Here is a 24757-nt window from a genome sequence, read left to right as displayed (position 1 = left end):
TAGCAATGCCACACTTTAAAAATACTCCATTTCAAGTAAAATACTGAATTCAAAATCTTACTTTAGTTAAAGTACACTAGTAGCAACAAAATGTATTTAAAGTATCAAAAGTAAAAGCAAAAGAAAAAGCAGGCTACTCATGATGCAGAAATGGGCTATTCAGTATTATTTAGTTTTATGATGTAAACAAACCGCAAATTCACAAAAATGCCATTACAATGCGGCTGGATGTGGAAAAATAGGGAGCACAAAGGATGACTTCAGATTGTAGTTTAATAACTCATCTGACTGAGCGTTGCTCCTCCTGAGCTACTGCCTTCACGCGGCAGCGGGTCGAACAGAATAACACCTGTTCTTCACACAGCTGCACACACCTTCTCTCTCGTGCTTCTCTGGAGTGTGCAGCGTGCGAAGTGCTGTGAGCGCGCGCGCTGAACATGCCATGCGTATCGCGTGATGCATCGGCGTCAGAGACAGTGGGTGGGTTGAAGTGTGGAGGCAAATGCATTTTACTAATTTTCCCGAACGTTAGTGTGGCATATTTGACCCTGTTCATTGTGGAATGCAAGTAATACAACCTGACGCCATCAGGCTGTTCGCGCGCGTGTGTCAGCACCGGCTTGACAGACTGCGGTAAAACTTGCGGCTCATTCGCGAGCTCCTCAGGATGACTATGGATTTGCGCGTGCCGGTGTGACAGAGTATGTAATTGACAGGGGGATTAATCTCACGAGAGCGTGTACAAGCCACATCCATCCATCCTTCTGTCCGGGAGGAAAGTTCCTCTGCAGAGGAGGCGGACGAACAGCGCAGTCACGTTTAGGTCTCCATTTAGCCATCTCTGTTGCCGCTATGGTGTGAGGCAGCGCTCCGGTCTCTCTGGAAACAAGGATAAACCTCGCATTCGCTTCGGTTCTGACAGTGTTATGCTCGGCTTCCTCTCTTTCACATGGGCGAAGACGAGGAGCTGTTCTGCGCCCAGACTGACGGAGCCAGCGGAGCGTCTGTGGACCCGGACAGAGAGAGGAGATATGCGGAGCTGTTCAAGCAGCTGGACTTGAATAAAGATGGCAGGGTTGACATCAATGAACTGAGGACCGCACTGGCTGCTCGTGGTTTACACCAGGGAGAGGCGGAGGAGGTGAGGCTGACGCTGGGACAGGCGCTCACACACATTTAGCTCCAGCGCAGGAGAAAACTCCAGCTGGCCTGCTCGGGCTCATTTGCATCTGCTTCACTGGCATGAGGGAGGAAACATGCAGTGATGGAGTGATGAGGTGCTATTTGATTAGCCTATTGCACAACACACCAGGTCTACTTAGAAATGCAAGACAGAAAGGTAGCAGAGAACAAAGCTACAACATAACTTACATTTACATCTGGAACCTGTTCACTTCAATCCAGCCTGTCTTTACGTATGAGGAATGGTTGGGGGGGGGGGGGGTTCACTTGTGTGTGGTTTTCAGCTCTTTCTGTATTGTGTGTCCCCAGTGGCAGTTCATCAGTGAATCAGAAGACTGCACTAAAATGAACAGCTGGTGTCTGTCTTTTGGTTGTGTGTGACGACATTATGTCAGCACTCAAGGTCAGTTTAGAGCTGAAACTAACTTTGACTTTAACTTTGAGGTTTCAGTCTGACCCTGAGATCTAAACTTTTGCAAGTGAGTTTGAAGTTTCATGGGTAAAAAAATCTGAATATACATCTACTGCTGTGAACTTTTCCCGTCATGTAAGGAAGATGTGTGCCGCCTGGAAGGTCCAGCGACAACAAGGTTCCTGAGGTACAAGTCAGAAACAGTTCTAAAAAATAGAGCAATCCACTTTGTTGTCAGATGCTTAGCAACAATATTCTCACAAGTTTAACCACCTGAATGCCAAAGTGTATCGCAGACTCGCACTTCCTAAAAACACAAGTTCAGTCTGGCAGCTTTGCGCCCTTTGTCCATTTATAGTGTTCACAACTCAATTTAAATTTCACATTGATCACAACCATTTAAGAAATGAGAAAAGTTAGGCAATATCCAGTTCATATTGGAATCATAAAGAGACAGGAACGATCGTTGTCTTTTTATGGTATTATAATATGAGTTTAGCCATTATGAAAAAACATTTAGAGGTCATTTCTATTAGATTTTATTTTCTTTTATCATCATCTATTTTTTACATGTCAGCTTTGTGTATGAATACATATTTTATGCTAATATTAAAATAAATGATTGATCAATCTTTTCTGCCAAATCTAGCAGTAACACTTAAATTCAGCCCTCCAACACTGAATGAACAGAGCAGCCTCAATATCATTACTACATAAAGTACATGTATAATTATCAGCCAAATCTTTTTGTCAGGAGTTTCTGGATGGACAGAAGTCAGTCAGTTGGGGATGCAGGAACTGTGATCAAGGAATTCTGGAATTAATTAATAATTCTCCTGTGTTTCAAGGCTAAAGGATGTAGGAAGGGAAGCACAGGAGCATCTCCCCGACTGGCTTTAACTAGCTCTTATCCCAGCAGGACCATTTTGAGTCAATTCACTCACTCAGTAACCCTCCTAATTATATTAAGAGATCTTTCCAATACACTACTTGAGTTGAAACACTGTTCAATAAAGCATGAGAGCACTGAGGGCAGTGTGTGGGGTTACACTCCTGTTTTCTCTATTACAACCAGGGCAGCCACCACACTGTCAAAGCCAGGTCTTTTTGCACAGCAGCTCAACTAAAACAAAATTGCTCCATTCCAGTCTTTCAGCTCTTGCTTCAAGCTTACAAACCAAGTTGAATTATCTTTAAAACGTGGCTAAATTCTTAGATTGTGTCTATCTGGACAGAAACTCTGAATGATAAAAAATGAGAATGCACATGGTAAGTCACAATTCAGATTCAAAGTGAAACTGTGGCTTTGTATCTGTAATTTAAAAAATGACTCATATCCCTAAAATTAGATGTCCCATCCCACAGTTTTGGCCTTGTAATGCTCACAATTTTGATCTTGTAAGTAAAATTGCATGCAAAGCTTTTCAAATCAATAAATAACAATAAATATGTAGTAAACAAATAACCTTCTCATAATTTTGACCTAGCACTGATGTGAGTCCATGAGGCAGAGTCACTGGACGTGGAGGAATTTGCTGCTTCATAGTGTTGTCCATTTGATTGCTGTTTCACAAGAAGTAACAATAAGCAAATAAATGCAAATTTTTAGGTCAAGGCTCTGACTTGGATCAGTCATGGAAAGTTAAGAAAGTTACTTACTAATGAGCCATGGCTCAGTTGTGTTCAGGTGTTCAGGTGACTGACATTCACAATATGCAAAGTTCATTTCCTGTTTAAAGATGCAAAGAAAATTAATTTACAATATTCTTAGTTTACTTCAACCTCAGATATTTATTAACAGACAAAATGCACCCTCAGCACTGGTGCATGCAGCAGTGTTTTATATCAACAGTGTACGGTCTGGTGTTAGAATCATGAGAACCCTGCCACGGACTACAGAGGGTAATTGTGGTACGAACCATTTTTCTGACTGTAATAGTGATAGCACCATAACACAGCATAGTAAAGTCCCTTGGGTGAGACTGTCATAGCATATCGTTAATTAACCTCTTGCCAGTCAGTTACTAATTTGTGTGCCCTGGTTACAACACCATAAAAGGACAGCCTGTCCCACTTTGCAGAGGAACCTAATGCTTTGTGAATGAATATTCTAGCAGTCTGTCTGTAAAACAAACCTGCTACACTGCTGACCTTGGCTGACAACTGATTTGTCGGTCTGGCTCTCACTTATCTCCGTCTTTGACTTCAAAGTCAGTCAGTCATCTTATTGGGTATGGAAATGGCTGCATGACTCTTCTTAGCACAAACTCTGAGAAACATCCTTGAGGCCGTCCACACAGTCCAGTACAGATACAACCAAGACACATAGACATGTTCTACTGCAGAAACTTCACAACTTTAAGTACTCACCATTACCCAGCATTACCTTAAACCTTTAAGCCCTCTTCTTGTGATTCCACTGTGTTTTACAAAGCAAGACATTTCACATGGAAGTCTTTAAAAAGGTGAAAATGAGTCGTATGTCGCCTAGCAGCCTTGACAGCTGCAGTTTACGACCAGCTACTAGCTGTGGCCCGATCATATTTTTTAAACAAACACACATATATGAATAAATTATGATATGAATTTATCTTCTTTCTTCAGTCTCTGTCATTCTAGCATGGAATCTAGCAATTTACACACATAACCCCCTTGACTTGTCAGCCAATTACCCACTACAGTCGACATCTCCCTCACTAAAACCAATGCAAAACAACAAATGAACATGCCATCCTGTGGAAGCCCATAGCAGGCTATATTAAATGTTAATATAACTTTAAAATGATTCTTATGTGTATGTTATTAAAATGAAAACTAAAATTCTATAATCCAATTTGCGTTTTCACTTTCTCGTACTTCAATGGGTGTACGCTGACCATATTAAAATGCAAATGGAAAAGGTGTTTGACATTTCATTTTCGAAGCCTTAACCTGCTTTAAAGTAGCCAGTATTCAAATGCAATTAGCAAAAACAGCAGCCTCAGTCTGTTGCATTTCGATGAACATGTAAACATTGCTCTTTTGGTGACAAAATGAAAATGAAAATGCAACTTTCTAACGATTTGAAAACAGCAGTTGACATATCCTTTTCAATGTCTAACACGCTGTAAAGTGGACAATATTCAGACATAAATTCAAATTTTAAAATGAAATGCAACATACACAGCGGCCCCAGTCTACTGCATTTACAGTTACATGTGAAATGCAGTAGACTGGGGGCGCTGTTTCACTTGTTTTATTTGAATATTGTCCATTTAAGACTCAGATAAGTCTTTGAAAATGAAATGTCAAAGAGCTTTTACATTGTCATTTTAATCTAGCCCCCATGGACTTCCATCCACAGCATTAAAATATTTTATAAATAATGAAATTACATACAGTATATATTAGACTTTTCAAGGACCTGCAGACACCCTGTTGTTCCACTTCTTATGTATTTTATGTTGTAAACATTTGTGAAGACCACTGTGATGAAATAACCAATGTATTTTAAAAAAAATCTTTTATTTTCATCCATTGAACATTTATTTGAATTAATTCATTAAATATTTATTTTTTGACTTATCTCTCCCTGCTCTCCTGTGCTCACCTCTCCTCTGCGACCTCATATCTTCCTTTATGAACTGAGGAAGCTCATCCTCTCTCTCTCTCTCTCTCTCTCTCTCTCTCTCTCTCTCTCTCTCTCTCTTTCCTAACTGGCACTGGCTGTTCCTCCTCGCCTTGGTCATGCACTGCTGTAGTTGGCCCTTGTATGTGCTCAGGGATTGAGGTAATTAGGACATTTTCTGCAGAGCTGTCCTGTTCACACAGAGCAAACTAGAGTTGTACACACAGTTATACTAACTCTAACTCTTCCCAGTGTGGAGCTCAAACACAGAACACTCCCATCACTGTTCCTCAGGCCTGGCTTAGTGTATAAAGACACTGTTATTTCATCTCTCTTGGTACTTTTTGGTGCTTTCTGTTTTAATTAAATTAATTGTGCTTCCACTCCTAAATGACTGATATCTTCATGGCAGTGGACATCAAACACATTCCTGCACCATGCACTTGGTTACAGACACCATTGTATTCTAACACTCACAGGATTACAAGGTTAAATGACTGAGTTTGACCATGAGTATAAGATCATGTGCGTATGAAGAAGAACAAACACATTTTAAAATATCTTCTTCATGTATATATAAGCAAGAATTACCAGGTTAAAATGTTTCTCACAAAGTTTTGCTTCATACCATGAAACAAAAGCAGCTTGTGAAGCAAAATAACCAAGTTCATGTTAGACGTGGAATCAATCAATATATCCTACCGACAAAGCTCTGATTGGTCGTTTGTCCAACTGAGGAAACAGCTGTAAATCAGAACAGCACCAGGGCCCATATTTATCAAAGTTCTTAAAGTGAAACGTTGGACTTAAATGAAAGATATAACTAAAAATCCTTCACTTTTACTCCTCTACTCAAACAGCTGAGCAGATTCAAATTTAAAGTGAGCTTTCAGATGCAGATAAGTTGGTTGAGAGTATATTTTAAATGACTGCAGTCTTTTCCCCTTGTCTGGAGTGGTTGTATGTTTTATGATGTTCATGATAAGTAATACTTTAGCTGAAGTAATGTGAATAACACTGATAGGATAGTTGTAGCCTATTATTTGCATTTCAGTCAAATAATTGACAAGATGCTGCACCCCCTTTTTTGCAGTTATCAATGGGGCAAACAACAAAGTTTACTCTGATTTTGTTTGCAATCACTTTCCACACATCCTCACGGCCTGTACTCGTCACGAGTACGGAATTCTCCCCATTATATGATTTCTCTGATGTATTTCGTCTTCCAGCCTTCCTGCTTCATTTTGGGGTTTTTTTTGTTTGCATTTCAGGCAATTTAATATTATTTCATCCCTGTTGATATCTGTACAGTATGGATTATATTTCACTTGTTCAGTGCTACTATAGGTATGAATACGCTGGCTGACAAGGGCAAACGTGCTGCAAACGGCAAAAGGCTGCAAACACAGCAATGATTAGACTATATATGAGACAAGTGGCTTGTCAGCCACTGTATCTGAAGGATTCCACACATGAAAGAAAAATCAAGGGTCTTAGAAGATAAATAAAATTATCCTTGTCTCTGATTGACTATGAATCTGAGCATACAATCATGATCACATGGGAGCTGCTCTTAAAGGAGTAAGAGTAAGCCACTTTGTCTTATTCCTCACTCCCAGTAAAAACTTTTTTTTTTTTTTTTTTTTTAAGTAAATCATCACTATATTCTTAAACTGAACAGAAGTTTGATAAATACAGGCTATATTCAACAAACCCTCCAAACTAAACAAAAAAGTATTTTGTTGTCACTGGCATCCAATAAGATCCATATACCGTGAGCATTTGCACTGATCAGCCACTGCCACTTTGAACACAAGCACACCCTCTTTGCTCCTCCTCACAGGCAACATACAAATCTTTGGAGAGACACTAACTGAAAATCTGAAACTGTGCTGTTCAGTGTCATAAAGGGCTAATTATACATGAAACCCTTAAAAAATGAGGGCCAGCCAACCTTAACTCACTTCACGTAAGTGTCCTCATTCCCAATGTCTAAAAATCAAAATGCTTCTCACGAGTTTGGAAGTACAGAAATGCATACCACTGGCATGGGCTCATAAGCTGGAAGCCCTTTCTGACTTTTAAGGGCTCTTATTTTCAACAGTGCTTTGTGGTTGACAAGCGTTCCCAGCAAACTAGTAAAATTACCTGAAGTGAACCTGAGCAGGACATTTGTTTACCCAGGGGTGTTGAAAGTTTCAAGAGGCCATGTAGAATTTTTCTATAAAACTGAGGCACCTTTGACAGTTTGCTACACGTTGTCAGTTACTGAGCAGCCACAACAGGGGTGAAATGGGGAAATCGTACAAAGAAATTCTTTGAAACAATTCAGGATCTGCACCAAAACCTAATCAATTATTCGTTGCTCTGTGGCCCACCCCTCCACCAGATTTCACTGAAGTCTGTTGACAAGTTTTTAGGTCTCCTAGTGACAAATGGACAAACAAATGTGACTGAAAACACAACAGACTTAAATCCAGAACCACATTTATCAGTTGTTGACAGACTCTAGCCATCAGTTTAGAGCAGAAGAGGATGAATGTAAATGATTTTTGTATGTATATTTCGCTTTGAGTATTATTATAGTTCGCTAAGTTGTGCAGGCAACTCCTCTTTTATCTATCATTGGACACATTAGTGTAAGGATGCAGACAGGAAATGAAGAGAGAGGGGATGCTGTAGTGATTTTGAAGCACCTGCACACTGATTTCTATATTTCTTTTTTTGTAAGTGTGACTGTCACATAACTCTTCATGTCACTGATGCAGAGCCCGTAATAGGTGAATCACACCACACTGTTGTTGACATGTGCATTCCATGCTGGATTACTGCATGGCACAGGCCGAGAGTCCTGAGGGGGCAGAGCTTTGTTTCAAGTGACCGTTAACGTCTCTGGTTGTAAAGTCACAGAGCTCATGGAAAGTAGAGATGCAGTGACTTTGTTCCTGAGTAAAATCCAATCCAGTTTTGGTTTTTGGTAATACTTTTTTTACAGGTCTATAATTAATACCTCTGCCAAGGATCCTATTAATAAGTTTATATAAGTTAAGTTATAAGTTTATAGTATTTTCATGAAACTTTCATGAAAGAGTGCAGCATGGGCCAAGGAAGACGGGAGAGATGGGACATTTGGCCTTGATGGAATAAATGCCATAAAAGCCAGTAGATGGTGGTAAAGTTCAGTCGTGATAAAACATTTTGTTTTTGTAGAATTTATAGAAATACAATGACTTCATATCATAATCCACATTCACAGGTGCCAGTAATCCTCAGGTGTAGTAACGCATGTAGTTCCTCAAACTGACCAAAAAGCAGTCATCATGGAACACTCTGGTTGGTGGTTTCATTGGAGAACTAGTAATAAATTGTAAAACATAAATGCACACAAATCATGCAACTAATTCTACTCTTACTCACATCCAGATGTGAAATTCTAATGTTGTGGACATATATTCAGACATATATCCTAGTTGCACTTACAGATTTGCATATCGTGCCCTTGTAGTTTCCAAATATAATGCTCATAATTTTTAATTCACTCAAATAACCATGTCAGTTGGTGCTAAATGAGAAACTGGAGACAGTGTTCAGTTGCTGTATTTCCAGCTAATTAATTCAAATTAAGTGCGAGTGTAACCTAGAGAGCATGATCCATCTTGTGTAATCCTGTGTTAGAAAAAGAGCTAAGTAAGCTTATTTTAAGTCTAAAATCACTCGATACGCTTTGCAAAAAAGAAGAAAGACAACTACAAAGATAGAAGATAAAACCAATGTCAAATATAACACAGAAACACAAGGATTGCACTGCTGTGTGTGCTGATGTCATGCTGCATGTTTTGTGAGTGATCAACATCTTTAAACCGTTGTTACTGCCAAAGGCAAAAAAGTGAACTTTTTGTTTTTCCTTTAAATCTTACTATGCAAGTAACTCCACTTGTGCTTCAGTGTAGGTGTAGAAAATGAACAGTATGAGTGTTTTTTCCACGCTTCTGTACACAGGAACTAGTCTTGTATTCTTTGTTTCTCTTTCTCTCTCTGTCCTAATCAAGAGAGGAGAGATTATGTTTGCAGACAGGTAAGATGTGGTTTACTTCTTGACTTTCAAGGGAGCACAGTGCCTTCCATCCTGTCCTCACTTGTGTATCGGTTGCACTCTGTATACACACCCTGACCTCTGTTTCATCCATGCTGTCCACATGACCAACACACCATCATCTGTGCATCCCTCCCTCCATTATGTCTACCTGCTCCATCCCATCTGAACTCGCCTGTACTCTCTGCTGAATGACTGACAGTCTGCCTCTGTCCCCACAGATCGTCCTCGAGAGTGACATCAACCACGATGGTTTGCTGGACTTCCAGGAGTTCTCCCAGTACCTGCAGGCTCATGAGAAGAGGCTGTGGCTCATGTTCCACAGTCTTGACCGCAACAATGATGGTGTGGGCAAGCTTGACACTTGACACACACACTTTCTGCTACAGTGCTTATTTCAAGTGATGCACAGGAATACACTGAATATTAGCTTCATACTGACAGAGGAAACAGGCTGCTGTTTACAGAGGTGTTAACACCTTCTGTTCTGACATGCAGGTCGAATTGATGTGGGAGAGATCCAGCATTTAATGCACAAGCTTGGAGTGGAGGTCACCATGGAGCAGGCCTCCAGAATACTGCAGAGGTACAGCGCGTGCGTGTGTGTGTGTGTGTGTGTGTGTGTGTGTGTGTGTGTGTGCGTGTGCGTGGGCGTGTGTGCTATCTCTGTAAATGGTGTTGAGACGACTTTTTACACAGCACTTCCCCATTCTTCCTACATACCAAATTCTTTTGAATACGTTATTATTATTTCTATTCCTGTGTGAGTTTCATCAGAAGAGATCTAACAGGATGTTTGAGTGAGTGACACCCCACACAAGTCATGTTTCTCTGCAGGATAACAGACTGTAAATGTCTGTAAAAGACTTTTGATGCATAGCCCATATAACATACTGTATGATTGATGGTCACCCTCATCAAATATGTGACCTCAGCTTTTTCAATGCAATTCATTTTTTCCCCCCTGGTGTTATTTTACACACTCAGGCCTGAAATACACACATATATACGCATGTATTAATGCATGGACAGATGTCAGAGCGAGTAGGCTGCCACAGTTAGGCATCTCAAGCAGTTAGTGGTTGCAAAGCCTGAGGGAGGAGGCCAGTGGCGTTGCTGGGGTCTCTTGGGGCTCCAAGCAAGAAATCCCTGGGCCCCCCACCCCACCCATGCATGCCTCAAAAATTTGTTTTTGGCACACATAAATGCACAAATTTTGGGACATTTGAGATGAATACTGAAAAAGTAGGTTAGTGGTTCTCAAAGTGAGGTCCAGGGACCAACAGAGATCCGTGAAAGCCCAAGCCTATCAATAATCGTTGTAAATAAGTGGCCGGGGCCCCCCTAGTGGCCGGGGACTCCAAGCAGCTGCCTGGCTTGCCTGTCCACAAGCCCTGCATCTGGAGGAGGCTGCTCTCTAGTTCAGACCAAATGGCATGACAATCTGCCCAACAGTTTTGAAAACTCTCATGCTTTTGATGACTATTGACAGGCGATTGACCAAGCAACCAACCCCACTTTGTCATCGCCGTCCATAATAATGCTGTCTAACCTTCAGGTACCTTGTATTAAAGTTACACTGACAGCTTAGCAGCTTGTGGGAGAAATGAAGTATTTAAAGTTGTTTAAAGAGGGATGCTAGAAGCCGTAAATGATCTGCTGATGGAAGTGAATTGCATGTTTTCTAATTTTCTGATGTAACTCTGGCTCCAGCATAGACAGGGATGGCACGATGACCATTGACTGGACTGAATGGCGTGATCACTTCCTGTTCAACCCTTTTCACAACATGGAGGAGATTGTCCACCACTGGAAACACTCTCATGTGAGTCACCAGCTTCCAGTGATAGTGATGTTCCAATTAATGACAACAACAGTGATGACTTCCTGACAATAATTAGTTTCTTCACCCTTTGAGAACAGGACAGGACATGTGTCGCCTAACAGAACAAAGCAGGAGAGGGGAAGGCAGATGCAATTGAACACAAGAGTTGTTAAACAGCACACAGTGGTAGCTAATTGGTGTGTCCATCCATGACTTGATTAGAGAATATATGTAGATTGTGTAGTCTTTGTGATGTGGTATATATGGTTAATAAATAAATAATAAATTAAAACAGATTTAATTTCTAATGTTGTCACAGATGTTTGACATTGGGGAACATCTGACGGTGCCAGATGAGTTCTCCGAGCAGGAGCGGCGGTCAGGTCTGGTGTGGAGGCAGCTGGTTGCCGGAGCGATGGCAGGTGCTGTGTCCCGGACAGGAACTGCTCCTCTGGACCGACTGAAAGTCTTCCTGCAGGTGGATCATTTCACTGCCACTCTCACTGATGCACAGAGTTAAATGGAGGAACTTTTTAAGCATTGCAATGTAAACTATAGATTGTGTATCACAGTGTCTCGATAAATGTATCAGAAAATAGTAATCGGAAATCTTAAGACTATGTCCTCACTGACACACTGTGAAACTACAACATTAGATAATTGCATATTGTCCACAACCCCCATTATTTTGCTTAGCTAATTCCATGAGATTTGAATCCCAAGTTTCAAGATGACCATCTGTCAGGCAACTGACTCCAAAGATAAAAGCTTCAGCTGCATATCATTACAATGGGAATATGTGTTTATTTAGGGTATTCTGAAATGGTGAGTTGTCCATACTGTATCTCCACAAACAGCCTGATGAGTTAAATCCATAACCCACCAGTGAGGATAGCAGGAAATACTGTTTAGTATTCACAGACTCATCATTGTTTTTGATTCCTGTGGAAAACTGACAATGTTCTGTCTTCACTCAAATGCTGCAGCACTTACACTCAATTACAAACATGAGCAAAACACATGGTGGGTTGTTCAGGTGGGTGGTTGGAGCATTCCAGATAAAGTGAAAAAAAAAAAAAAAAAAGTGGTTCTGCTTGTGTTTAAAGCTTGAAATGTCAACAGCCATTTATGTAACACAAGAATGACTGGCACTGATCATCAGCACCCATAAACCTCCTGCTGCTTTATTATGGTCATTTTCTACAAAGAATTATTGGCATATTACTAATTGATTACTGATTAACGGTTTGAACCCAGATAAATATCCAGTGTGTCAAGACAAACCTGACTAACACCACTGGGTCAGTTAAGATTTGGGCAAAATTTCAGCGAAATTATCTTCCTTTGTATTGTTTTTTGTACCTGCTCCTTGTGGACATTGGCCTACAGTAACATTTCAAATTCAGCACAGATTGTGGTAAGATGACTGACCTGGCACTGTTTGTGTCTCCAGGTGCATGGCTCTACTTCCCGTGGGATTAATCTGTGGTCTGGACTGAGGGGGATGGTCCAGGAAGGAGGTATCTCCTCACTCTGGAGGGGAAATGGCATTAATGTCCTCAAGATTGCCCCTGAGTCTGCCATTAAATTTATGGCCTATGAACAGGTCAGTGCACTCCAATCTATCAATAACGGAGAGAAAATCTATCTGCTAGCCTGCTGAGTGTTTGCTTAGCTCATCTTGGAACGTCATTAGAAGTAATTGCTAATTCAGCGTAAAACCTAACAATTCCCCTGTCTCACATAAGGTGAATGAATCCTGCAGTATTTTCATCCTTGTCAGGATAATCAGATTCTTCCTCTCATGCTGCATCATTTCACTATCACTCATGCCATATGCCTTCTCCTCCACCTGTTTCTTCTCTTACTCCAGATCAAGTGGCTGATCCGAGGCAGTAAAGAGGGTGGCAGTTTAAGGGTACAAGAGAGGTTCATTGCTGGCTCTCTGGCAGGAGCTACTGCCCAGACCATCATCTACCCCATGGAGGTCAGTTTAAAATGAGCGGAATCGCAAGGTTCATATTAAGACAGGGCTTTCACATGCAGAAAGGGCTGTACATCACACATACAACACCTGCTTTCAAAGACAAATGGTTGCCAATGTGTCTTCACTCTACTGTAAGTGTCATTTATTATTGTTATTTGATATAAGGTTATTTTTTACTTTTCCTGTTCTACAACATTTTGTCATGTCCTGTCTGAGCTGTTTTGTTCTGCGTTGCATATGACAAATAGAATAAATACAGTATTCTGTGTGTAGCTAGTGTTCTGCTGCGGACATGGTGCTCTCACAGAGCTGTATAAAAACATTAGTGCCTGTTTTCTGAGACAATACAAGCATCATTTTAATACTTCATTTGTAAGACTCATGAACCAAGGTTGCATCCAAGCACCACGTGTCGTTGGATTAAAGATGTGCTGAGCCGCTTTAAGTCCAGCATTGGTGCCAATCAGCTCCTCACATATTGTGCAGGTGTGAATAGCAGAGCTTTCTGATGTGGTTATTTTATTTATAAAGTGACTTACAATGGTGTAGCTTTGGTAGCAGAGAGTCCTGATTTCTGAGTGGACTTCTTTGAATTGAAGCAAGTAGCAGTATAATGACAAAGCATACAAGCCAGGCATTACAAGCACATCCAGCCCAGGCCTTCATTTCTGTCCTCACTGTCAGCGTTCCCTGCATTGTTTTAGTTTGTTGAACCTTCATCTCTCCCTCTGTTGTTTAGGTGCTGAAGACTCGTCTTACACTGAGGAAGACAGGACAGTACTCAGGTATGGCTGATTGTGCCAGACAGATCCTGAAGACAGAGGGACTCCGGGCATTCTACAGGGGGTACCTGCCAAATACACTGGGCATCATCCCCTATGCTGGCATTGACTTGGCTGTGTATGAGGTGTGTTTCCATGTGTCTGTTTTAAGTAACTTTATGTCATTTAACCACTCTTCAACAACAAGTAAACTGTAGTGGAAACCACTGGCACAACTTTATACATAGGAAGTCAGTGAAGTGAACGAGGAAAAAAATACTAATTTTTAGGTGATTGCTCGTTTGAGGATAACATAGCAACCATAATTCTACTTTTTTCTTATTATCAGTGAATCCCTTGACAAGACCCAAACCAACAATGTATACTGTCCAACCCCCTCAGCCTGTCTGTGGCTCTAAGCCCCAAGCCCCCAATGACCCCTAATATCATTCTCAAACCTTAAATTAGATCTCAAAAAATAGCGCACGTAAATATATAGTTTCATTTTTAAAAAGGCTGAATGACTTTCTGAAAACAGCTGGTGACTGTAGATTCAAAGAGGAGGGCAAAGTGCGTTTGTTGGGGACTATTTTCAGTGATGGATTAATCCACAGTATTTGGGGATCCAGTATGGTGTATATGTTTGGGATTTAGTCAAATTAAACTACAAAGTGGTGTGTGTGTGTGTGTGTGTGTGTGTGTGTGTGTGTGTGTGTGTATGTTGGTAAAGAAGGAGCATTGATGTATTTTTAGTAGTTTATTCCACAGTAATGGAGCTCTATGACCACGTTTGCATATTTGTCAGTTCAAGTGTCCCATATCAGAATAATCCAGACAGGATTTAAGATATTTTCAATACATTTCACACACTAAGCCTCGGGTGACCAAATGAGAATGAGTGGAATTCAGGAGAGGAGAGCTGATGATGTGTGTGGTCACATGACCACAGTGGCGCCTCCCATACATTACATTGAATAAAATTTAAAATGAATTCATTCTCTTCATGAAGTCAAATAAAGCTGAATCTAATCTAATCTAAAACTGTCTGTCATTATAAAAAGAAGAAACGCAATACCAAATTCTTGCAGATTTTGCAAAAAACTTTGTTTTTTGGCTCTAACACAGCAGCAATGCTCCTTGAATATTTCCCTCCCCACTCTGCCCGGTACCTGCAGTAATGTTTTTGGTTTTTGGCTTGATGTTTGTCAAGTCCCGGGAATTGCAATGGATGGTTTCATTTCCCTCAGTAAATGTTTTCACTCAATAACATCATAGCTGAGCCTCTCCATCAAGAGTAGTTGATCAATTCACAGCACTAATGTACTTGGTCAAAAAATATAAGAATAGTTCATGTAAGGTACAGACATTCACATTTCTAAAGGCCACCCTGCAGGCCCTGCTGTAGCAGCGGGAACAGTGGCTGTCTATGGGCAACACCAAAGGACTGTTTCACAACGATTAGTATGTCACGTTTATGGGCTTTTTAAAGCTTGGGTTCAGACCTATTTTCAGATCTGGACTCGATTCAGGAGTCAGGACAACTGCTCTTAATTCCAGACTGGTCATCATAACTTAGCCTCTGTGTTAGCCAGATTACAAATCCGATTTCAGTCTGTTTCAGTTTTCCTGGGCTATCAGAGTCGGCTCTGCTCCAGTCCAGTGGGAGGTGTAATATCCATGAAGCTATTTGATAAAAGACCCAAAAGATAACTTGCAGTTTATTAATTTAATTGCATCACAAATCACCCAAAATGAGTCAATGACTAATGACTCACAGAATTTGACTCATTCAATCCAATAACATTTGGAAGTCTAGAGGAGCTTGATTAAGATATTTTATCTCATTCATGTATGTGGGGAGCCAACAGGAAGTCAGCTGGCTCAGCCAGCAGAAGTCTCTGACACACAGTCTCTCAACCAGCTCAGCTGGAGACAGGCTCTAGTGCACATGCTCTGGGCCCAAAAGTGCAGAAGCACATAGAAGCTTGCCGTGGCTTTTCCAGTGTATGCACTCAGTCAGCTACTTTCATAGCAATAAATGGGATGCCATCTTTGAATGTGGTATCCAGTTCTCTGTACCCAATGCGTACATCCTGCCTGATTGGTACGGCAAACATGGTAGGTCAGGTCCTAATGCCTAACCCTAAAAGTTTCCAGCACATGACGTCTTCACTATCACCATATGTGTTTAAATTGGTGGAATCCATTTTCTTCCTGTTGTTTTAATAAGACAGAGAGAACAATGACTAACTTCAGTATTACTTAAGCTGCCATTATCACAGGGGACAGACCCTGAAGACTTTCTGTCATAGTTACACTTGGAAGGATCATGTAGTTCATGCATCTCGGCCAGATCAGATTGTCATCCAGTCTCAAGCGCCTCAAGAGGAAGGTGAAGTTACACTGTAATTTGTTGTTCTCCCTGTCACTTGGCACGATGACAAATAGTAGCTCCAGTGATTTCAAGACAGATTTATATAGAAGGTGCACTGAGTTGCTGTAGCATTTACTCTACCTAATAACTGATATGTTTGATCAACAACGAGAAAATGATAGAATATCAGCAGCCTTGGAATTGATCTTCCCTTCAAGGGAGAAGAGAGTTATTTCTTTCATTCAACACAGTGAAAAACATCTCAGTCACAACTGCGCTGTGTGACTGATGAATAATCTCTGGGATGTCAGTGCAGTAACATTCCAGCACAAACATCAGAAAACTGAGGAATTCACAGATAAGCTGTTAAAATCGTTCCAAGGGTTCCAGGCCGTGCTGAAATGCCTTTTACACCACTTTATTTTGAAATAAAATAAGCGACTCACTGTCTGTCTGTCATTTTTTTGTCATTCCTCTTCGAAAACCACTTTCCTCCACTCCATCTCTTTCCAACTGCTCATGCTTTAAGACTCTGAAGAACGCTTGGCTCCAGAGGTACTGTGTAGATTCAGCAGATCCAGGAGTTTTGGTCCTGCTGGGCTGTGGTACCATCTCCAGCACCTGCGGCCAGCTTGCATCCTATCCCCTTGCTCTCATTCGGACACGTATGCAGGCACAAGGTGAGATATACTGTAGATTCAGACATATTCTAAACATAATGAGCATGAACAATGATCCAGCAATGAATCTGCTTCTCATACGAGCCTCTGTAACCTCCATCATTCCTCATCTTTCAGCCATCACTGAGGGTAAACCCAAGCTGACCATGGTGGGCCAGTTCAAATACATCATATCTCATGAAGGTGTACCTGGCCTGTATCGTGGCATCACCCCCAACTTCCTCAAAGTCATTCCAGCTGTCAGCATCTCCTATGTAGTGTACGAGCACATGAAGAAAGTCCTCGGGGTAGGTTACTACTGAGACAAAGAAGAGGGACTGATGACAAGAAGGACAGAGAAGGCAAAGACTTTATTATGCTTGTGAGAAGAAGCAGAGGGGAGGCGATGATGCAGCACCTCAGACCTCTGAAGAAAAAGAAAGGAAGTCTAGGATGAGGAGGGAGGAGAACAGAGCCATTAATCTGATGGTGATCATACTGCTGAATGTTGCACTTCCTGTTGACTCAGTCGGGTCTAAGCTTGTGTAACTTGCGAGTAGTTTGCAGGTAGATCATGTGGAATTTGGAGAAGAGAATGAGGTAAATGTTTGTCCTCTCTGTCACCACTCTGCCACATACCTACAGGAAATGCATTTATTCCCAGTCTATTTGGAGTTTAACATTTTGACGTGGTCCAAACCAAGAACGAGTTTATTGCTTCTTTAGAGAACTTGTGGTAAAATAGAATACTTCCTGAATGTGGCCTCAGGTATATTGCACAATGCATTCTCTAACTTCCTTATGCTTTCATGACAGTCGACTGTAGTTTAATGCTCAACAGCAGTAAAACTCTGACTGTTTACCCTGTAGAAAGGCAGTGTTACCTAATCAGAAAGGACAGAACATTTCCATTCATCAGAGTGCATTGACACAGTGACAGAAAGACATGACAGCGGTATCCCTTAATGCAGGTGCATCTACGCTCTCTACTCAGTGGACTTTTCTAGACAAACTTTTAATATGCTGAATACATCTTAAGTGTTTGTTTGATCTGTCAGTGCTGCTCGTGGCTACCCATGTCTAACCCTCAGCATCTCAGTGCAACCCGCGGTAAAACAAGGACTGTGAAGTGGTACAAGTAATCTGGCAGCAGTTAAGTATTTGAACAGCGATGCACTGGTGTTTTGTTTCTGTGCCCTAATCGTGTGACTTTGAAATGTTACACAGGTGTGAGGTGTAAGGGACAACCCTTGAATTTATGATTTGCTGTCCAAAAACTTAAAGGGCTCAGGATATAGCATGATAACTATTACCCGGGATATGACATGCAAGCAGGTGGACTCTAGTTTCATGGCAGTTTAGTGAGGCAATATGGACAAAGTTGGACAAAGAAGTTGGAGCTAATTACAAATAATGAGCTGTGTGTTGTCTGTGCCAGCCATCTGAGCTCCACATATCATGAACCTCATCAGAGGTTAACAGAGGTTTACTTGTTTTCAGTTCACCTCTGAGATCCATCAACCTCCAGATAAACTAATATTGACCTCCAGCTGCTGGCAGAAGTAACTGATATCTTCCAGTGGTGTATTTAACTTTATTTAATTGGAACAAACAAAAGTTCTGTTTACATTCCGTGCTGTTCATGAAGCATGCTTTCAGTCATTGAGTTCAAACAAGCATGAAGAGTGTATTTCCTTAACTCGTGTTTTACTAGCCTGAAATCTTCTCCCCTTCCTTTGTTTTTTAATAGTGTAAGACAAGTGACTAATAGGTAGACACATATGAGACATGACAAGGCAAGAGAGGGAAACAACAAGATATAAATAAGCTTAAGTAATTCAGCTTTCGTCTCCCTTTTTATCCATATATTTATGTTATGGTTTCATTTCGTTTGTTTTTCCTTCTCCCCTCCTCCTTGGTCCTTGCTTTCTTTGCTTTCTTCTGCTTTAGGCTGCCCCCGACCCGTAGGAGGTTTTTGGCCTGATGTGGGTTAGATCCCCTCTATAGAACAGTCCTGACATTGATGGGAGGGGGCCTGTTCATTTGGGTCTGAGGAGCAACTTTCTACTTACAAGAGGACTTAGGGGCGATTAGGCCCTCTCTCACCATGCTGCCCCATACAACTCCATTCTCCCCTGCCCTTACTGGCGCATAGCAACACATCTTGGCTTGTTACAGCCACCTATTGATCAGTGGAATAGTGTGACACCCCTGGCTCGACTGTGTATGGCCTGCATATGCATGTGTGCATGTGTGGTTTTGACCGTGGAAAGAGTAGTTTGAGCAAAAAAATCCAAATCAAGCTCCATTACTACCTTTTTCTGGAGCTTTGGAAAAACTAAAAAGGGACTGTATGAAAATTATTAGGAGTATGGGGGTCAGTAAAGAGGGGGGTTCCATATTTTTTCTGATTGAGGGACAGTGCAGATCACGGCTGGTGCCTGAAGCTTTAAAGCATGGCGTCTCAGCCTCTTTTTTCCCTTTTCATAAAACTAAACATGACCCCTACCTACCCCAGCTACGTTTGTACAGTCCCTAAATAAACCTTGAGTTGGGATTGTTTTGTATGTCTAACGTCAAGAATGAACTGTAATTTATCACATTATATAGTAACATTAGTTATGTGGTACCACATAGATATTCATCAGTGGAACATGTGATATCAGAATAACGCGATAGGGACAGTTTGTGTGTTCTGTCCAGAGTCTCTCCAGAAAAGATCCGTCCGCCAGAGTTGATGTAGTAGAAAAAGATGCTGAGAGTAGGTGGAACACCCACATCAGGACTTGGAGGCAGTGTGAACCAGTGAAAAGAGGAGACTAAAGAGTGAACACACGTTGCTGCTGCGTTTGCTGCTGTGTCTATCTGCCCTGAAACTAGAGGCCAGTGTGTTCTGTGAGCATTGTGGCACATTTGGAGGCAGACAATTAGTCATCCCAAATATAACAAACCATCCGATTTTCTGACTTGTAATATATTTTATAAACTTAAAGCAAATCAAGCTATTTTCAACTATTCTATTCCTTGTTCCCTGCACTGGAGCTTCAGCCAAAAATCTACAATTTACCTGCAAGTGTCAGAATATGGAATATGGAATTACTTCAAGACAAAGGAGGGAAATAAATGGTTGTATATCTGTGCATGATTTTTATCATATTTAGGTATAACTTGAATATGAACTGCACAAAAACATTCTGTAGTAGTTTGTTGGTTCAGTTCTGAAGCAACTGTATGTCAAGGGAGTGGTGACACACTCCCAAAAAAATTTAATGTCATTATTTGCATAGTAGGCAAAGACATGCATCATCTATATTATTATGCTTATGAATGCCTAATTCCCTAAAGAGTTTTTTTTTGTTTAGTTTTTCCCTTGCAAGAGTACTTGAAATGATGAATGCTTGTTTCCACTGGGGCCTTGCAAGCATAACATACAGTATTTGTAAAGCATGAGTGCATGTTTCCAAGCCTTTTGTCAAAGTGTAGCCAGCTAGCTTCAGTGTGTGGGGACTGTATTGCCTTTCTTCTATTTTCAACCCAAAAGACAGAGCTGTTGAAGTGTTTGATATCAAATGCCACAAAAAGAGCTTTCTAGTTTTGATAAATAATCTATATGAGTTGAATGTGTAGTGCACTTTACATGCCTCAGTGATGGAATCAAATCAGCAACATTGTGCAAAGAGGAGGGCTCTAACTCTTCAGTAGTAAATGATGTGTCAGCATTGTACAACTGTTTCCTTATTTAACATTTATTTGTATATGGTCACCTTTAAAGCTGCACTAATTAATTTCTGGCCAGCTGGAGGCAGAGGAGCAAGCTGTAAATACAACATTGACATATTGTCACCCAATGACGTTGTCCCGGTGCATGTATTAGCAAATAGAGTGATAGCCAATTTACACCTTCAGCAGACATTGAGCAACATTAGCCTTCATTTGAATTCACTCTCCATTTAGCTCTGGTTTGAGAAAAACACCTGGCTCTGTAGCTGCTCAAGGACTGGAGGAAAATTATTAGGACAAGAGGGGATTATTTCTTTTTGCTTGAAGAGGGATCGTGTTACTTGGAGGTTTTTTTTAACCTCAGATTTATATTTAGTTTTAGCCTTCCCTTGCAATATGTGTTGTAAAAAAGGAAAGAACAAAAGAAAGAAAGAAAGAAAGAAACAGTGGGTCATAAATATTGAGGATTCAAGCCCCAAAGGGCTAAAACCTGTTGTGTTTGTGCTGGTTTATTATAATGAGTGTTCATGCCCTGAAGGGGTCCCACAGACAGCTTGAAGTTTTTGAAAAACAATAACATAAATAGAACTGGTTTGATTTTGACTGTATCAACACCAAAATGGATATTCAGCATCGTGGGACTGAGATACACATTTCTACAAATGAGTGAGATCAGTCCAAACACATCAACCAAAATGTTTGCAAGGGGAGCGCTTAGCTATGGCCATAACTCATTATTCATTTGCCCAATCATCATAAATCTCAGTATATACCTTCAGGTTGTGTTTGAGAATTTGCGAATTGAAGCATTTTGAGCTCAACTCATAGGGGGCGCCATAAATGCCAAAAATGTGTACCTGAAAACTCGATAGACAGGATTTCACTAATTTAGCTGTGCATGCTCTGGGGCCAAGTATGAGCCAGAATCTGAAGTGTCATACGGATTGGCATAAGTGGGCATGGTCTGTCGCATATTTGATCATGACCCAAGAAGCCTTTGTGCAATCCTGATTACACTCACCGGAGACATTCTGTGATATCGCCTGAACCTACACACAGTGTTTCGTTCAAATCTGATGAAGGTGGGATAATGGCAGCGCTCTGAGTGTGTAATCACTGAAATGCTGCAGGCTTTGTGATGATCAATTAAGTCTGTGATAAGTCTCACTATTTGTTTAAACAAAATTGAACTGGCTGAAATGATTTTGCTCACCTTTGTGAAGCATGTGAAAGTCACTCACATCATGCTTGTGGCTTCAATTGTGGTCGATTGAGCTGTTTCCTTCCATTGAGTGCACAAACGCTTGAACCCAGAATCACTACTACATTCATCATTTTGTTACGCTTTAGCAGAAATTTGGCAAGTGCTAATTCCACATCTCCATTTCCAGTTCTTTTTGCTTTGTCTCTTTTAGTTATTGTGGCAAAACAAGGTGTTCCAATGAAATTATGTTAATGCTTCTTCGTTATTTTGGTCTGTTGAGGGAAGGTGTTGCTGTTAACCTCAACATCCCTGCTCCAGGGATTTCCTAACAGCCCATTTATGCTCCACTATGTTTATGATCTAGTCTCCAACTATGCCTGTCTGCTGTGTGGTGCTGAGCAGATAATGTACAGTGGATCGATTAGAGCTTTTTCACTGATAAAAAGCTGCCTGCTGCTGCAGCAACAAGTTTGATGTGAGTTTTTGGGTCCAAAAACCAAAACAATGAGCTAAAAGAGGCTTGAAAGCTCTGTAGAGTTGAGGGGATCTGCAGGTTTGGTGAGAATTCTCTGTGGGTTCATCACTGCAAGTGACGCCTTGCACATTAATTATTGTGAAAATAACTAATATTGATTGGTGCAGCTTTAAATGTGTTTAAATGTGTGTATATAAGATAGCTGACAAGTTCTTTCACATAATGGGGTTTAAGCTGAATAAATATTTGTTTCAGTTATTTCAACTTAGAAATAAGTATTAGAGTTTTATCGACAGGCTGTTTGCAGACTGTACATAAAAATTATTTTCATATTTGATTTCTTAGCTCATGCTGACTACACTATTAACTGAGACGCTTTTATTCCTGCTCTGAAACTAGTGATCTTAAAGCCATACTTTGCTCAAAATCTCTCTAAAAAATACCCACTTTTTTTGTAAAGGAGCAGATGTGTAACAAATTTTTACTCAGATTGTGTCCCTGTGTATCTAAAGGTTGTTGCGTTTCCTGCTGCTGGAGAAGTTCAGTACAGTTAGCAGCCTACATTTGTTAAAAGGAGAGTTCAGACAAAGGTATATGGTAGAAATAAATGGTAACCACACAAAGTTTGCAGGATAAATTCGATTCAAGTATGTAGTGAATTTGTAAAGATAAGAACCAAAAATTATGTTTCACAGTAAGGGTTAACCATTCAACTCATTGGAGAACTTTATTACTCGGAAGTCATGCACAAAAAGTGATATTTGTATCTCAAACATATTAGTGTTCAGCTCCTACAATTCACAATTCACACTTGAAACTGGACATTGGAGTGTGGAAAAACAGACTGATATAATAGTGCTACAATATTAGAATGTAATTTCCAAAATATTAAACAAGGTGAATTTTGATACCAAATAATGAATTTGGTTTGCTAAAGCTGTATGACTGAGGTGACACTGTACCTGCAGGGTTTTAAATGCGCTTTAAATAATGGATGGAAATAAAGAACACGTTTAAGTCTTTCTTTTCCCATATTGCATTTTTCTCTACTTTTAATAAAAGTTACATTTGGGATTACACTGCATTAAACACTTATCAGAGGTCAGTCAGCCACTGGAGATGCTCACTGAACCAGTGTGTGCATACATACTGTACCATCTGCTTGTCAACAAGTTTGTGCTCCCTCTGAAGGTGTTAGCACCTTATTGGCATGATTTCAATGCTGTATACTGGTGGCTTTGTCAGGGATTTTGGCTGACATGGGTATACTTTTGCCCTGTCAGAGACAACACCAGTAGCATTTGCTGTAATTAATAATGCCCCCCAGAGGAACCGCCAGAGCATTTGGCTTGTTGAAATGGAAACATAGCCACTCATGGCAGGCTGGGCCAACTACTCTGTCCCCAATGTTCCAATGTTAATGAGGAGAGTATTCACAGCAATTATGCAGCCACTTCTTTCCTTTCTCTCTTTCTTTCTTTCTTTCTTTTGATTTCACACTGTCCAGCTGACAGACATTAATGGCAAAAGCTCTGCAGAGAACCTTCTGACTGATCAACAAGTGAACTTCATCCAACTGTGCTGCCTCCTGCATTTTCTTTTCATCCTGATCGTAACTAACCTAAAAACTAAAATGAACATGCAACATTTTTGAAGAATTACAACTTTTAACGTCTAAGGGAGGTTGTTGCATGATTACACAACCTGATATCCTGTAACCTCACAGAATGATCACCTCACCACACTATCTGACACAGCAGCTGTATCTTGTTTATTCAGAGTCACGCGCTGGGCTGGGACACTTTGCATGCTTAACAATGAACACATTTATGAGTTTGTGTTCGGGTTAAGACCAGCTCTCAGGCAGGCAGATTCATGTTTTTGTAGTGGTCTGTCTCTGAAATTTGGATGTAGTTGCTCTAGTGAAGTCAGGCAAGTTAATCTGTGAAGTCTCCTTGAAAACTCATTTAAAAAGAACAAGTCATCCATAAGTAAGCCAGTATACTTTTAAATGGAGACCACATAGAGATGAATGCAGTCATGCTGCCTTCATGTGCTCTCGGTCGCTCACTGTATTCACAAGTTTGAAGGGTTTAAATTTAACTGGTGATACATTCCAGTGCATTTGTTGTTCCAAAAAATACTTTGATATGTTATTTCTGAAATCTATTTGTGTCACAGTGTGTCTATTAAGAGGAAATGAGAACAGATGTCACTGATCGCATTTTCTCAGACTGCTAATTTGGGGTGAGACTACTCCAGCGTACCCTGGACAGGTCTGCAGTCCATCAAAGGGCAGCGGTGGGGCAAGTATTCACATCCTTTTCTCAAACAAAAGAAACAATACTGCAGTCTAAAAATATAATACTCTTTTTTCCACCCCAAAGTAAAGTTTCAGAACTAATAGCCTAGCCTGCACATAATACAAAAAAATATGACTGCTATTGTTCACCAGATG

The 24757-nt window shown here is 40.7% G+C and overlaps 1 protein-coding gene across 1 annotated transcript; it reads left to right on the top strand.

Moving 5' to 3' along the window:
- The first annotated feature begins 436 nt into the window (after positions 1 to 436).
- LOC143333966 (mitochondrial adenyl nucleotide antiporter SLC25A23-like) lies at positions 437 to 23321 on the top strand. Its single transcript, XM_076752396.1, has 10 exons — positions 437 to 1141; positions 9516 to 9639; positions 9793 to 9880; positions 11008 to 11119; positions 11439 to 11597; positions 12573 to 12725; positions 12993 to 13106; positions 13846 to 14013; positions 16771 to 16921; positions 17039 to 23321. Exons 1-10 carry the CDS (start codon positions 950 to 952, stop codon positions 17221 to 17223), a joined length of 1446 nt encoding a protein of 481 aa, XP_076608511.1. The 5' UTR covers positions 437 to 949; the 3' UTR covers positions 17224 to 23321.
- Positions 23322 to 24757: the final 1436 nt, after the last annotated feature.

The sequence above is a fragment of the Chaetodon auriga genome, chromosome 16 (genome assembly GCF_051107435.1).
Source record: "Chaetodon auriga isolate fChaAug3 chromosome 16, fChaAug3.hap1, whole genome shotgun sequence".
Lineage (NCBI taxonomy): Eukaryota > Metazoa > Chordata > Actinopteri > Chaetodontiformes > Chaetodontidae > Chaetodon > Chaetodon auriga.
This window is presented reverse-complemented; position numbering and strand designations above follow the sequence as displayed.

Excerpts from the sequence above, each read along its gene's own strand:
- LOC143333966 (XM_076752396.1), top strand. The coding sequence starts at position 950 with ATGGGCGAAGACGAGGAGCTGTTCTGCGCCCAGACTGACGGAGCCAGC. Across the intron at positions 11,598-12,572 it reads GACTGAAAGTCTTCCTGCAG|GTGCATGGCTCTACTTCCCG; the intron begins GTGGATCATTTC and ends TTGTGTCTCCAG. Across the intron at positions 14,014-16,770 it reads TTGACTTGGCTGTGTATGAG|ACTCTGAAGAACGCTTGGCT; the intron begins GTGTGTTTCCAT and ends TCATGCTTTAAG.